We start from the raw sequence: 15,270 nt of genomic DNA, 5'->3' as shown, positions 1-15,270 counted from the left end.
AACTTACTAACATTAAACTGGCAGCCATTTTCATTTGCCCAAATTTCCAGCCGATCCAAACATTTTGTATGTGCTGGATATCAGAAGCATCCCTGTCCTGCCTATCTTCGTATTAGCAGCGAACAATTGTACATCTCCTGTTTGGTCCAAACCCAAAGCATATTTTTCCGCTCCATTTTTGCATACAATAACTTTCACAGACATTTTTCCCTCATTCCTCACTTGATAAGCTAGTTTCTCTGACTCTCTGCATTAGGTCTCATACCAATAAGTAATTCTTCCAAGCTCCTGATGCCAAATGAATTCAGGTGCAGGCTGCCCCTCTTGTACAAGTCTTTTCTGCCATCAAACATACCCCCCAAACATCTAAAAACTCGCATGCATTTCTTTTCACAGCCTGCACATGAAATCATTTGCTATCATTGTCCTCCTTAACTCAGAGTACTGTGATATCCGGGTCGCAAACCTACAATTTTTGTAGGTTTGCTACCTACAAAAACCCTGTGGTGCCAAGTTTTCAGGACCATTCTTAAGAGTAGTCTTTTCACCAGATAGCCTTATGATTATTAATAACTATTGTAAGTAATCATCATATTCCTGAATCCTATAGCTGCTTGCTCCTTTTTCCTTAATCCTGAATGTCTATGAGTTTCAAATGGTGGTATTTAGCAAGACTGTCAAACAGTTTTAACAAAACAAAACATAGAAAAACAGGACTGTAATCTGGACCTACAAGTTTCCCTGCTTCGCACTTCATAAGTTTTGGATATGTTGATGATTTAAATGCAACTATTCTGAGCTTAAGTGTACACAGAAAAGGAAGAATAAAGCCTACTCAACCACACAATTCCATTCTTATACTCCTTTCACACACTTCTAGGAGAACCAATAGTTAGATGACGAACAGACATTTAAAGTGGAATGGGAATGAATGTTTCCAAACCTACTGGAATTTTTTCAGTAGCATTCATATAAAATAAAATATTTGATCAAAGGCAGATGAAAATGGCTGTGTAAGTTTTGCTCCACAGTTTGTGCAAGATTTCAAACTTGTCTAGATGAAAAATTTCATATGTATATATTTCAAAGGAAAACAAAAAAAAAGGTTTAAAAAGAAAGTTTGAAGTGTCTTAAAATAAGTTATAATTAAATATGGAATGAGGAAGAATTTAATTTTGAATTTAGTGAGATATATGATTAGAATTACAAGACTTCTATCAATAAAACAGTCCATAAAGATTATCAGTAATGTCAGAAAGATTGCACAAAATAATAGTTTAAATTTAAACTTGTCACTGAGTTGGATTTTATTCTGGCAGAAAGAATACTAAATATGAAATGCAATGATAATCTGTAATGAGGAAAAAACAGAACTTAAGAGGCCAAATAAATTGCTTAGTGATAACAAAAAGGAGGTGGGGGGGGAGTAATTTAGAGGATCACTGAATGCTTGCTAATCAGGATGATCCCAGAAAGTTTTCTTGCAAAGTAATCTCTCCTTAAATGGGAGAGATTTCTTCTTTTGTATGGGAGAGTAGAATTAATTTTCAACTTCACAGCTAATATTTTGCTAATAAGGGTGTGTTTTGTGGTTCAGATTTGCCATAATGAATAAATACTGTATTAGCAAGGTAATAATTAATTTCAGGGTGTTAGATATATCAGTTCAGACAAAAATCTATTATACCATATGCTCATTATTATTATTATTATTATTATTAGACACCTCCAGGGAGTCCAAGACTCATCGAGGGAGGGCACCTACTCTCCAATTCCACCACTCAATCTTATCCACTCATCATCCACCAACTGCTTCATCTACACTAATGCTATCTACCATCCACCACCGCTACTATTTTCAAAGCCAATCACAACCATCCATGCCCAAAGCAGGATTCAAACCCGCAGCCATTATGCTAGAGAGCAGATATGCTAATCACTCGGCCAACCAGGCCAGCCATTATAAATAACTGAACATCTGGAAAGGTTAAAATCATGATGGCATCAAACAACAAATACAACAATTAAGTTCCAGTTACACCACAATAGTTTTATTTTTATTTAAAGTTTTATCTAAATTATACTGGGTATTTATCATAATACAATCTATCAAAATAATATTTATCATAATACCCTACAATCAACCGAGAAGATATTTATATTTATGGAAGCTTAATAATTACAAGAATTCATACTCCAAATCCAACCATAAACAACATCTACCAGATGTATGGGGAAAAAAAAAAAGAAATAAAAGTTCATAAAAATAATGATCATAACCTCAATTCTATTCAAGTACAATTTATGAATAAATGTCTCAAAAGTATTAATAATAAAGTGCACTCGAATAGGATTGAGGTTATGTTTGTTATTTTTATTATCTGATATCTTTGTTTTATCAATAAAAGTTGTTTGACAAATACGTCACATTTTGAATTGAAAAATGCCTATTGAACATGAATTCAGTAGTAGTACTGGATAAGCCAACTCAAACAGAGCAATGCATTTCAAGATTAATCCAATATTATTTCATGGGAATGAAATAACATTGAATATATAGAGGAATGGTGAGACATGCATCCTTCAAATGGAAAAGATCCCAGTTCAATTCTTGTCATGATAAGAAGAATCTTTTATGGATGTTTTTCAAATGAAGGTAAGTTATCCATTCTCATATGAAGGTAGTAGGGTTCTTACAAAAGGAAACTTGCCAAAGAACGTAAGAGATTAATAGACAAATGTATGTAACGTGTAGTGTAGAGAGGCCTCCTCTAGTGAATCGTAGTCCATAGAGGTATCACATGATGATCATAATACATACTAAGAAATGTTACTATTCTCAAAAAAATATCATACTGGCAGAGGCCACTCTGCACTACATAACACAATGATACATGTTACACACTTTTTGTCTGTTAATGGAAAAGTAAAACTTTCGATTGAACTGACAAAACATCTTAATAATGCACAATAATTAATGTCTCTTTACAATAGAAAAATATTCCCAAATATAAAATTAATCTATTAGCAATGGTTATAAAAGGCTTACGTGAACTCTCGGTTTTCATAATCAGAGAATTTTTACTGGGATGATTATTCCTTTTTATCTGGGTTTGGGACAGTCATGGAGGTAGACTACCCCAAGGCAGAAGAAATGAATCTCAGCCTTATGTGCCAAGATGCACGAAGAGGATAAGTAAGTAGGTATGCAATAATTATGAAAACACATACAAAATGGACATATTAGAGGAAACATGTCAAACTTTTACAATTACAGGCAATCTATAGCACTTCTGAGTACAGTTGTCTCTTCTACTTTAGCAAACACGTGGAAATCACCAAAACAGTTATATCATAATGGAGAGTTTGATATAGTGAATTTCTTTTAAAATAGCACTGTGGCTATAGGGATTTGAAAAAACGTTTTTGGGAGTTTGTTATACTGATGTTTGCCATAATGAGAGTTGACTATGTATTCTTTTCTGATATGCCCAAAGTAAAAAATAATAATTCATTTCTCAGAGTAAGGATTTCAGTTTATAATTTTAGAAAAAACAATACTAATAATTTACCCACTTATTTTTTTTTCCCCCAATAAAACTGATTTCTACTTTAAAAGAATACACTATTTATAGGTTCTCATGGAAATTCTTTCATTTCACTAATCATAAGCAAACAAAAACTGAGTCAAAAAAGTTACCTTCATCAATTTCCCATTCCCTTGGTGACAAGTCTAAACCCTTCAAAATAAGTTCAAGTGCAGGAACAAGGCAAGGAGTCATCTGGAACTGTAACTGAAGCTGAGGCATTATAGGATCTTTTGGACCACTAAATAAAACAAATATAAAATGTATAGGTACTACAAACTTTCTCAGGAAGTTGCATTTTTCCTTGTAATATTATTAATGCTTTACGTTTAGAAAATTCCCATAAATTTTCAGGTTCTTTTTTATAAGAAGATATCGTCGATTCTCACAATAGCAAACTCACTGGAATTCAACAAATTAATTTGTTATAATGGACAGTATGTAATGAGGAATTTCTTTTAAAACAGCACTGGGAAATAACATTTGGAAAGGGCTTTTTTGGGGAGTCTATTATAGGGAGCATGTTTGTTATATTGCTATTTGCTACTGTGAGAATAGGCTGTATTTTAAACTTAAATTGAAAACTATACTGCATACTCAGTTAATCCTGATAGTTGTTTCACCAGTTCTAATGCCAATGTCTGAGGTGAAGACTGATGAAGCAGTTCATGTTCATATGTCATTGTCATATTCTGAGTCAAATATGTCCTGAGGAGATCTACTGCCTTCAAGATAATCAGAATACTGGTAGTCAAAGATGAATCTAAGAATAATTAAATATCAATTAGTTTCTATAGAGAAATAATAAGTATTATTTTTTAGGAATGAGAATAAAATATGTGAATATGGAATAAAGAACTTATGTGTCATTTAGTTGAAGTAATGAAGCAAAACAGAGAAGGGGGAAGAATTTTTTTAGGGTTAAAGCTAACTGAGTTTAATAAATGACAATAAAAACTATATAAACAAGATAACACTCTCACACATGATCCATACTTTTTATGAATTTTGAGATGGATCAGTACAAAAAATAGCTAGAGAAAAAAATCAGTATTAAATAAAATTTAAAAAAATTAATACACTTATGTTAAAAGTTTAACTGGATAAAATTTCCACCAAAGAAACAGGGGGCATCTTTAGTATTTCAAACATTAAACAAGGAGTTGGAGTGATTAAGGGTCAAAGCTGTATAACTGAGAGGAGACCTCCAAATAGCCTTTAAAGGAATGCGGAGAACCGACCAGGGCTTCTGACCTAATGTCCAATCCTCACCTTCTCGTGGTGAACCCTGTTGGTATCTACCTGGATACTGAACGAACGAGGATGGGCTGGCAATTTGGGATTTAGACGACCAAATTGTATTCTTATTGGTTAAACCAAAATAAATAATGATGGTACAACATGACAAAATTTCATGCCGGCTAAGGTGTCGCCCGGTTAAACAAGACCACCCGTTGATTTTGCCATGGAACCAGGGCAAACAGCAAAAAATTAGCTACTAGAACAAATCTGAAAACACACCCCAACTCAACATCGCCAAAGTTAAAGATCGGTACTATCAACATAAGAAGTCTGAATGGCAAAGAAATGGATCTAGAGGAATTAGATAAGTACCAGATCGACATAATAGAGGTGACTGAAACAAAAAAGACCAAAACTGGTGAGATCTTTCTGAGCAATAAATACAAAATGTTATATTCAGGCAATGACAATCAAGGAAAAGAAGGAGTAGCCACAGTATTCAACACAAAATATGAGGCTAATCTTCTTGAATGGCAGGCAGTCTCAAGAAGAGTGATGTGGGCAAATAGAATGGGGAGGTGGACAATGAGACATATTTGTGCCTATGGTCCCACAGAAGGTTCTACTAAGATAGAAGTGGAGGAATTTTTTGAGGCTTTAGAAAAAGCAACTGACACAATGAAAAAGGAAAAGTTGGTCCTTGTTGGGGATCTAAATAAGAGTAGGAAACGATTGTGAGACATACAAAAATATTTTGGGAAAATTTGGAGAAAAGAGCAAAGCTAATAATAATGGCAAATACCTGTTGGAGTTCTGCTCAGGACATGGACTGGTTATTACTAACACCATGTTCCAACATAAAAATGTGCACAAATTCACATGGAGAGAAGAGGCAAGGAATAAGAAAAGTCTCATTGACTATATTATTGTTGATATTGATGTTTTCTCCCTGGTGCAGGACACCAGAATGTACAGAGGATTTGAAATTGGAAGCAATCACTATTTAGTCATGAGTGGGATAAAATTGAATTTCATATTGAAAAAAAATAACATGTAAGAAAGTTTTAAAGTGAATAAAAGTAGAGCAGTTCTCAGATGTGAATTGTAGACTAAAATACACAAAGATTATTGAACAAAAAATGAAACAGTTTGAGAACAGGAACCAAACCTTGGAGATTCAGTGGCAACCCTTAAAGAAAACCTTGATTGATTCAGCCAAAAAGGCATGCAGTGAGGTTGTCTGCAAGGATAGAAAAATCAGAACTCCATGGTGGACACAGGAAGTTAAGGAGGCAGTGAAGGAAAAGAAGAAAGCATATCAAAAGTTCCTGGCAAATAAGTCAGCTTTTACTCTTACAGAATACAGAGACAAATGTAAGAAAGCTAAACAGTGTGTAAAACTAGCTAAACAAAAGTCAGGAGAACTTTGGCAAGAACATAGAAAATAAATATCAAGAAGTTGGTAAGATATTCTGGAGGTTGTTGAAGAGGCTTAGAAATGGAGGAAAGAGTGCTGTAAAAGGAGTTGGAGATGATAAAGGTGAAATGAAAACAGGAGAAAAAGATATCCTTCAAGAATGGAGTAATTACTTCAAAAAATTGATAAATGAAACAAGCAGTGATAGCACAGTGGTAAAAAATACTCAACAGGCATACAGTCAATACATATCCATACTTGAAGTAGAGAAAGCCAAAGTCTTGAAATGTGGAAAGGCAGCAGCAGTAGAATTTATTTGACCAGAAATGATGAAATATGGTGGTATAAAAGTCTTACAGTGGCTGCACTGCACAGTTCAGAAAGCCTGGACAGAGGGACAAATTCTCGATGATTGGAGTAGAGCTCTCATAGTACCCATATATAAAAAGGGAAATAAAATTGAATGTGAGAATTACAGAGGTATTTCCTACCGAGTGTTCTTGGTAAGATCTATGCAAAAGATCTTAACGTAAAAAAACGGTTGAGAAGAATTGTGGAAGAGAAGCTTGCTGAGGAACAAGCTGGATTCCAGCCAAATAAAGGCTATTAGGATCAGATCTTTACTTTACGACAAATAATCGAGAAAGCATGGGAATATAACAAAGATCTGTATTTAAGTTTTGTCGATCTCGAAAAGGCATATGACAAGGTGCCAAGAGAGAAGCTATTCAATACACTACAGTTATATGATGTCAATGGGGCATTATATCAAGCAATACTTAGTCTTTATTTGAGTTGTAAGTAGGCAGTTAGAATTGAAGGAAGTACAGGAAGATGGTTTAACGTTAAATCTGGTGTGAGAAAGGATGTACATTATCCCCTCTGTTATTCATTATCTATATGGATCACATTATGAAGGAAAGTGGAATTAAACATGATATCAGAATTGGAGATGTTAATGTCAGCTGTTTGCTTTATGCAGACGATGTTATACTTCTAAATAAATCCACTACAAGTTTGCAAGATTCCCTGACAAAATGGAATAAGTGTTGTAATAGATATGGTATGAAGGTCAGCATTAAAAAGACAAAGACAATGAAAATAGGTAGAATTGTTGAAAATGTCAACTGTATTGTGAAAGGGTAACCTGTGGAACAAGTAAAACATTTCAGCTACTTAGGAACACTTTTTTAGTGAAGATGGTAAATTAAATATGGAAATAGACAACAGAATCAACAAAGCTGGTATGGTAGGAAGTCAATTGAATAAATTCATATGAATAAGAGAGAAATTAGTCGGAACACTAAATTAGCTGTATACAAGACAGTGTACAAACCAGTTTTAACTTATGGATCTGAGTGCTGGGTCAGAAGTAAAACACTTGACAAAGACTAGAGACCACAGATATGAGAGTCCTGAGACAGATTAGAGGTGTGAACAGATGGCATCAATGACAAAATCATATTAAAAAACGAGGATATTAGGAAAGAACTTGACATTGTCAGCATCCATGAATGCGTTAGCAGAGCTAATCTTAGGTGGTATGATCACTTAAACAGAATGAGCGAAGAAAGATTAGCAAAACAAGTGTTCTCTGCTAGGTTGTTAGCAAGGCGACCCAGAGGAAGACCAAGATATAGGTGGATTGATATGGTACAATGTGCCTTAGACGATAGAAATATAAGATCTCATAATGATAATATTGGAGTCTTGACAAGTAATAGACTGATTTGGAGGAAAATTGTAGATAGGAAGTTAGTAATGGTGTAAATTTTTCATGTAGTACTATCATATCCTGTACACCCCTTGAGGGTACATGTCAGGAATTTGATGATGATGAACATTAAACAAGGGATAAGTAACATACATAAAGAATCATGGAAAACAGTAACAAGCAAATAAAGCAGAGTAGCACATTCCATGTGATAAAATCCTAGTGATGTTTTCTATATACCAGACACTGGCTATATACAGAAAAATGATTTGTTATTATTATATGGAACTAGTACAAAGTAAATTGAGGGAAATGACTCAAATTGTAGGAAATCATAAAAAAAAAACATGGTGAAGGATGTTGCAGGAAATGGTGAGAATAGAACAAAGAAATTAATAATTTCTCTCTCTCTCTTTACTCGACAATAGATGGTGATATTAGGACTTAAGTTGCTTGTGTTGTCTCTAACAATTTCTTTTTAAACTAATCCCACTGTTATACCAGATTGTTGCAGTTTCATGTAATGTAAAAAACTGTGTTTGTGTGCTCTGAAGATGCTGGATACAATATCAGCAAAATATTAGCAAATAAGTTAAACTGTTAAGATCATCACTTTGTATTGGAAGGTCAATATATAAAATGAAGAATTAATGACTACTAGTCTACAATGGAGAAATTAGGATTCATATTCAGAACATCCTTAATAAATTAAAGATGCCAAAAAATATATATATTTGGTGTAATTCTTTTAGTAAGTGTAAGCAAACAAAGTTTGAGTATGAAGCAAATTCACGACTGGGCAACTCATATATACAGTCCAAAGACTTCACATCACTTGCTTTAGTATTCCATAATGCTAGGCACATATCCTTATGGACAAGTATAATGCTATGAATTATGGGAAGGGTCAGTACCCAAACTGGTATCAACCTATACTGAGGTCTCATCAGTGGGAGCCAGATCCAGAAATGATACCAAGGTTGAAGTAATGCAGAAGTCATATTTCCATATACAAGTAGTCAAAAAGTGTCACACCTAATTACTAAAATACGCTGGATTAGAGACAGATGTTGAAAGTTTTTTCATCTGGTTATACTATAAATTCATCATCATCAAATTCCTGACATGTACCCTCAAGGGGTGTACAGGACAGGATATGATAGTACTTCATGAAAAATTTACCTCATTACTAACTTCCTATCTACAATTTTCCTCCAAATCAGTCTTTTTACTTGTCAAGACTCCAACATCATTATCAGATCTTATATTTATATCATCTAAGACACTCTGTACCATATCAATCCACCTATATCTTTGTCTTCCTCTGCGTTGTTTTCCTGCCAACCTGGCAGAGAACACTTGTTTTGCTAATCTTTCCTCGCCAATTGTGTTCAAGTGACCATACCACCTGAGATTAGCTCTGCTAACACATTCCTGGATGCTGACAATGTCAGTTTCCTTCCTAATATCCTCGTTTTTAATATGATAATGACATTGATGCCATCTGTTCACACCTCTAATCTTTCTCAGGACTCTCATATCTGCAGTCTCTAGTCTTTGGTCAAGTGTTTTACTTCTGACCCAGCTCTCAGATCCATAAGTTAAAACTGGTTTGAACACTGTCTTGTATACAGTTAATTTAGTGTTCCGACTAATTTCTCTCTTATTCCACATGAATTTATTCAATTGACTTCCTACAATACCAGCTTTGCTGATTCTGTTGTCTATTTCCATATTTAATTTACCATTTTCACTAAAAATCGTGCCTAAGTAGCTGAAATGTTTTACTTATTCCACAGGTTCCCCATTCAAAACATAGTTGATATTTTCAACGATTCTACCTATTTTCATTGTCTTTGTCTTTTTATTGCTGACCTTCATACCATATCTATTACAACACTTATTCCATTTAGTCAGGGAATCTTGCAAACTTGTAGCAGATTTATTTAGAAGTATAACATCGTCTGCATAAAGCAAAGAGCTGATATTAACATCTCCGATTCTGATATCATGTTTAATACCACTTTCCTTCATAATGTGATACATACAGATAATGAATAACAGAGGGGATAATGTACATCCTTGCCTCACATCAGATTTAACATTAAACCATCTTCCTGTACTTCCTTCAATTCTAACTGCTGACTTGCAACTCAAATAAAGACTAAGTATTGCTTGATATAATGCCCCATTGATACCATATAACTGTAGTGTATTGAATAGCTTCTCTCTTGGCACCCTTGTCGTATGCCTTTTCCAGATCGACAAAACTTAAATACAGATCTTAAATACTATAAATTAAAGTCTCTATATACAATTATTAGATATATGAAGAGCCAAAGGCTTCAATTCGGCGACATATGACACCTTTGAGTTTCTTAGCCGAATAAGAAACTCAAAGAATTTCATGCCGAATATAGTAGAAACTATATAAAGTTCGCTTGGAATCGCCAAACTTTATATAGTTTCTACTATATTTGGCATGAAACTCTCTGAGTTTCTTATTCAGCTAAGAAACGATATGGGATGTAATATCCCTTAACTTAAACAAGCCTCTATATACAAGTTGCCCAGTCATGAAGTTACTTCACATGCAAACTTTGTTTGCTTACACTTGGATAAAGGATTAAACCAAGAATATAATTTCTTGGCATCTTTAATTTATAGTATAACCAAGTGGAAAAGCTTTCAACATGGACAGATACCAAAAAGTAGTATATGGAGGAGCAGAATCCAGAAGAAGGCAGTTGACTGGTGGTGTGCTGCAGAGCTCTGCATCTGGACCACTGCCATTTAATTTGTGAATAAATGATATAGAAAATAATTTGAAGAGAGATATTCAGTTGTTTGCTGAGGATGCAAAGTTCAGTAGAGTAATAGTTAATCAAGGTGATGAAGGAAGCTTGCAGGATGATTTGAATAAGCTGCAGTATGGGTAAAACATAATGGATGTCATTGTAACAACTATCTCGAATCCATAGTATTTTAGTAATAAGGGGGTTACACCTTTTGGCTACTTGTATATGGAATTATGATCTCTGCATTACTTTAACCTTGGTATCACTTCTGGGTCTGGCTCCCACTGATGTGCCTTTGTGCAGACGTGGTTGCTGTGGTGAGATATGAGCAGTTCTGCCTGGGGGCAGTTTTTGCATGTCTCTGAGGGGGACCACTGCTGAGTTCATGGCTCTGCTCGGTGGTGGGAGTGATCTTGTGAGGTCTTATCAAGGCTTCAAAAAGAGGCAAAATGACTTCCTTGTCTTTACCTGTCAAGGTTCACTTCAGCACTGCAATTATTCTCTGAGTTGTATTTACAATTTTTGCTATATGACTGCTGAAATTCAACTTCCTGTCTACTAAAACTCTAAGATTAATAGCCTCATCACACCAAAGTGCATGACCTTACATTTATTAACACTGAACTGACTGCCATTTTCACATGCGCACAATTCCAGCCTAGTCAAATCATTCTGCAAGTACTGCATATCAGCAGTACTCCTGATTACCTTACCTATCAGTTAAATCATTCCCAAAGTCATTAATGTACAGACTGAATAACAATGGACAAAGGACTGATCCTTGAGGCACACCACTGGTTACCTTGAATCTTGCAGATTCATCATCATCATCATCAAATTCCTGCCATGTACCCTCAAGGGGTGTACAGGATATGACAGTACTACATGAAAAAATTACATCATTACTAACTTCCTATGTACAATTTTCCTCCAAATCAGTCTGTTACTTGTCAAGACTCCAACATTATCAGATCTTATATTTCTATCGTCTAAGGCACTTTGTACAGCATCAATCCACCTATATCTTGGTCTTCCTCTGGGTCGTTTTCCTGCCAACCTGGCAGAGAACACTTGTTTTGCTAATCTTTCCTCTCCCATTCTATTTAAGTGACCATAGCATCTGAGATTAGCTCTGCTAACGCATTCCTGGATGCTGACAATGTCAAGTTCTTTCCTAATATCCTCATTTTTAATATGATATTGCCATTGATGCCATCTGTTCACGCCTCTAATCTTTCTCAGGACTCTCATATCTGCGGTCTCTAGTCTTTGGTCAAGTGTTTTACTTCTGACCCAGCTCTCAGATCCATAAGTTAAAATTGGTTTGAACACAGTCTTGTATACAGCTAATTTAGTGTTCCGACTAATTTCTTTCTTATTCCATATGAATTTATTCAATTGACTTCCCACCATACCAGCTTTGCTGATTCTGTTGTCTATTTCTATATTTAGTTTACCATCTTCAGTAAAAATTGTGCCTAAGTAGCTGAAATGTGTTACTTGTTCCACAGGTTCTCCATTCACAACACAGTTGACATTTTCAATGATTCTGCCTATTTTCATTGTCTTTGTCTTTTTATTGCTGACCTTCATACCATATCTATTACAACAGCTATTCAATTTAGTCAGAGAATCTTGCAGACTTGTAGCGGATTTATTTAGAAGTATAACATCATCCGCATAAAGCAAAGAGCTGACATTAACATCTCCAATTTTGATATCAGGTTTAATACCACATTCCTTCATAATGTGATCCATATAGATAATGAATAACAGAGGGGATAATGTACATCCTTGTCTCACACCAGATTTAACATTAAACCATCTTCCTGTACTTCCTTCAATTCTAACTGCTGACTCACAACTCAAATAAAGACTAAGTATTGCTTGATATAATGCCCCATTGACATCATATAACTGCAGCGTATTGAATAGCTTCTCTCTTGGCACCTTGTCATATGCCTTTTCCAAATCGACAAAACTTAAATACAGATCTTTGTTATATTCCCATGCTTTCTCGACTATTTGTCGTAAAGTGAAGATTTGATCCTGACAGCCTCTATTTGGCCTGAATCCAGCTTGTTCTTCACCAAGCTTTTCTTCCACAATTCTTCTCAACCGTTTCTCAAGTATACTTGCATAGATCTTGCCAGGAACACTCAGTAGGGAAATACCTCTGTAATTCTCACATTCAGTTTTATTTCCCTTTTTATATATAGGTACTATGAGAGCTCTACTCCAATCATCGGGAATTCGTCCCTCTGTCCAGGCTTTCTGAACTATGCAGTGCAGCCACTGTAAGACTCTTATACCACCATACTTCAGCATTTCTGGTCGAATATCATCTACTCCTGCTGCCTTTCCACATTTCAAGCCTTTGATGGCTTTTTCTACTTCAAGTATGGATATGTATTCCTGACTGCATGCCTGGTCAGTGTTTTTTATCACTGTGCTGTCATCACTGCTTGTTTCATTTAGCAGTTTTTCAAAGTAATTACTCCATACTTCAAGGATATCTTTTTCTCCTGTTTTCATTTCACCTTTATCATCTCTAATTCCTTTTACAGCACTCTTTCCTCCATTCCTAAGCTTCTTCAACAACCTCCAGAATATTTTGCCACCTTCTTGATATTTATTTTCTATATTCTTGCCAAAGTCCTCCCATGACTTTTGTTTAGCTAGTTTTACACACTGTTTAGCTTTCTTACATTTGTCTCTGTATTCTGTAAGGGTAAAAGCTGACTTATTTGCCAGGAACTTTTGATATGCTTTCTTCTTTTCCTTCACTACCTCTTTAACTTCCTGTGTCCACCAGGGAGTTCTGATTTTTTTATCCTTGCACACAACCTCACCACATGCCTCTCTGGCAGAATCAATCAATGTTTCCTTCAGAGTTTGCCACTGAATCTCCAAGGTTTGATTCCTGTTCTCAAACTCTTTCATTTTCTTTTCAATAATATTTCTGTATTTTAGTCTACAGTTCACATCTGAGAGCTGCTCAACTTTTATTCGCTTTAAAACTTTCTTACATGTTATTCTTTTCAATATGAAATTCAATTTAATCCTGCTCAAGACTAAATAGTGATCACTTCCAATTTCAAATCCTCTGTACACTCTGGTGTCCTGCACCAGGGAGAAAACATCACTATCAACAATAACATAGTCAATGAGACTTTTCTTATTCCTAGCCTCTTCTCTCCATGTGAATTTGTGCACATTTTTATGTTGGAACATGGTGTTAGTAATAACCAGTCCATGTCCTGAGCAGAAATCCAACAGATATTTGCCATTATTATTAGCTTTGCTCTTTTCTCCAAATTTTCCCAAAATATTTTTGTATGTCTCACAATCATTTCCTACTCTACTATTTAGATCCCCAACAAGGACCAACTTTTCATTTTTCATTGTGTCAGTTGCTTTTTCTAAAGCCTCAAAAAATTCCTCCACTTCTACCTTAGTAGAACCTTCTGTGGGACCATAGGCACAAATAAGTCTCATTGTCCAGTTCCCCATTCTCATATTTGCCCACATTACTCTACTTGAGACTGACTGCCATTCAAGAAGATTAGCCTCGTATTTTGTGTTGAATACTATGGCTACTCCTTCTTTTCCTTGATTGTCATTGCCTGAATATAACATTTTGTATTTATTGCTCAGAAAGATCTCACCAGTTTTGATCTTTTTTGTTTCAGTCACCCCTATTATGTCGATCTGGTACTTATCTAATTCCTCAGCTAGCTCCATTTCTTTGCCATTCAGGCTTCTTACGTTGATAGTACCGATCTTTAACTCTGGTGATGTTGAGTTGGGGTTTGTTTTCAGATTTGTTCCAGTAGCTGACTTTTCGCTGTTCGCCCTGGTTCCCTGGCGAAAACATGTTATTCTTTTCAATATGAAATTCAATTTAATCCTGCTCAAGACTAAATAGTGATCACTTCCAATTTCAAATCCTCTGTACACTCTGGTGTCCTGCACCAGGGAGAAAACATCACTATCAACAATAACATAGTCAATGAGACTTTTCTTATTCCTAGCCTCTTCTCTCCATGTGAATTTGTGCACATTTTTATGTTGGAACATGGTGTTAGTAATAACCAGTCCATGTCCTGAGCAGAAATCCAACAGATATTTGCCATTATTATTAGCTTTGCTCTTTTCTCCAAATTTTCCCAAAATATTTTTGTATGTCTCACAATCATTTCCTACTCTACTATTTAGATCCCCAACAAGGACCAACTTTTCATTTTTCATTGTGTCAGTTGCTTTTTCTAAAGCCTCAAAAAATTCCTCCACTTCTACCTTAGTCACACTGTTTAGCTTTCTTACATTTGTCTCTGTATTCTGTAAGGGTAAAAGCTGACTTATTTGCCAGGAACTTTTGATATGCTTTCTTCTTTTCCTTCACTACCTCTTTAACTTCCTGTGTCCACCAGGGAGTTCTGATTTTTTTATCCTTGCACACAACCTCACCACATGCCTCTCTGGCAGAATCAATCAATGTTTCCTTCAGAG

The 15,270-nt window shown here is 35.2% G+C and overlaps 1 protein-coding gene across 1 annotated transcript in view; it reads right to left on the bottom strand.

Annotated features, from left to right (window-relative positions):
* Nup160 (nuclear pore complex protein Nup160) overlaps positions 1-15,270 on the bottom strand; it is a 361,484-nt gene that overhangs the window by 187,243 nt on the left and 158,971 nt on the right. Inside the window, exons 15-16 of the mRNA XM_090401602.1 lie at positions 4,185-4,350; positions 3,701-3,828 (exon numbers count right to left, since the gene is read on the bottom strand). Coding sequence (XP_090257728.1) covers positions 3,701-3,828; positions 4,185-4,350 — 294 coding nt within the window. The remainder of the gene's footprint in view (positions 1-3,700; positions 3,829-4,184; positions 4,351-15,270) is intronic.

The sequence above is a fragment of the Typopeltis vanoorti genome, chromosome 12, assembly GCF_054136105.1.
Source record: "Typopeltis vanoorti isolate ZY-2024b chromosome 12, IOZ_Tvanoo_1.0, whole genome shotgun sequence".
Classification (NCBI taxonomy): domain Eukaryota; kingdom Metazoa; phylum Arthropoda; class Arachnida; order Uropygi; family Thelyphonidae; genus Typopeltis; species Typopeltis vanoorti.
This window is presented reverse-complemented; position numbering and strand designations above follow the sequence as displayed.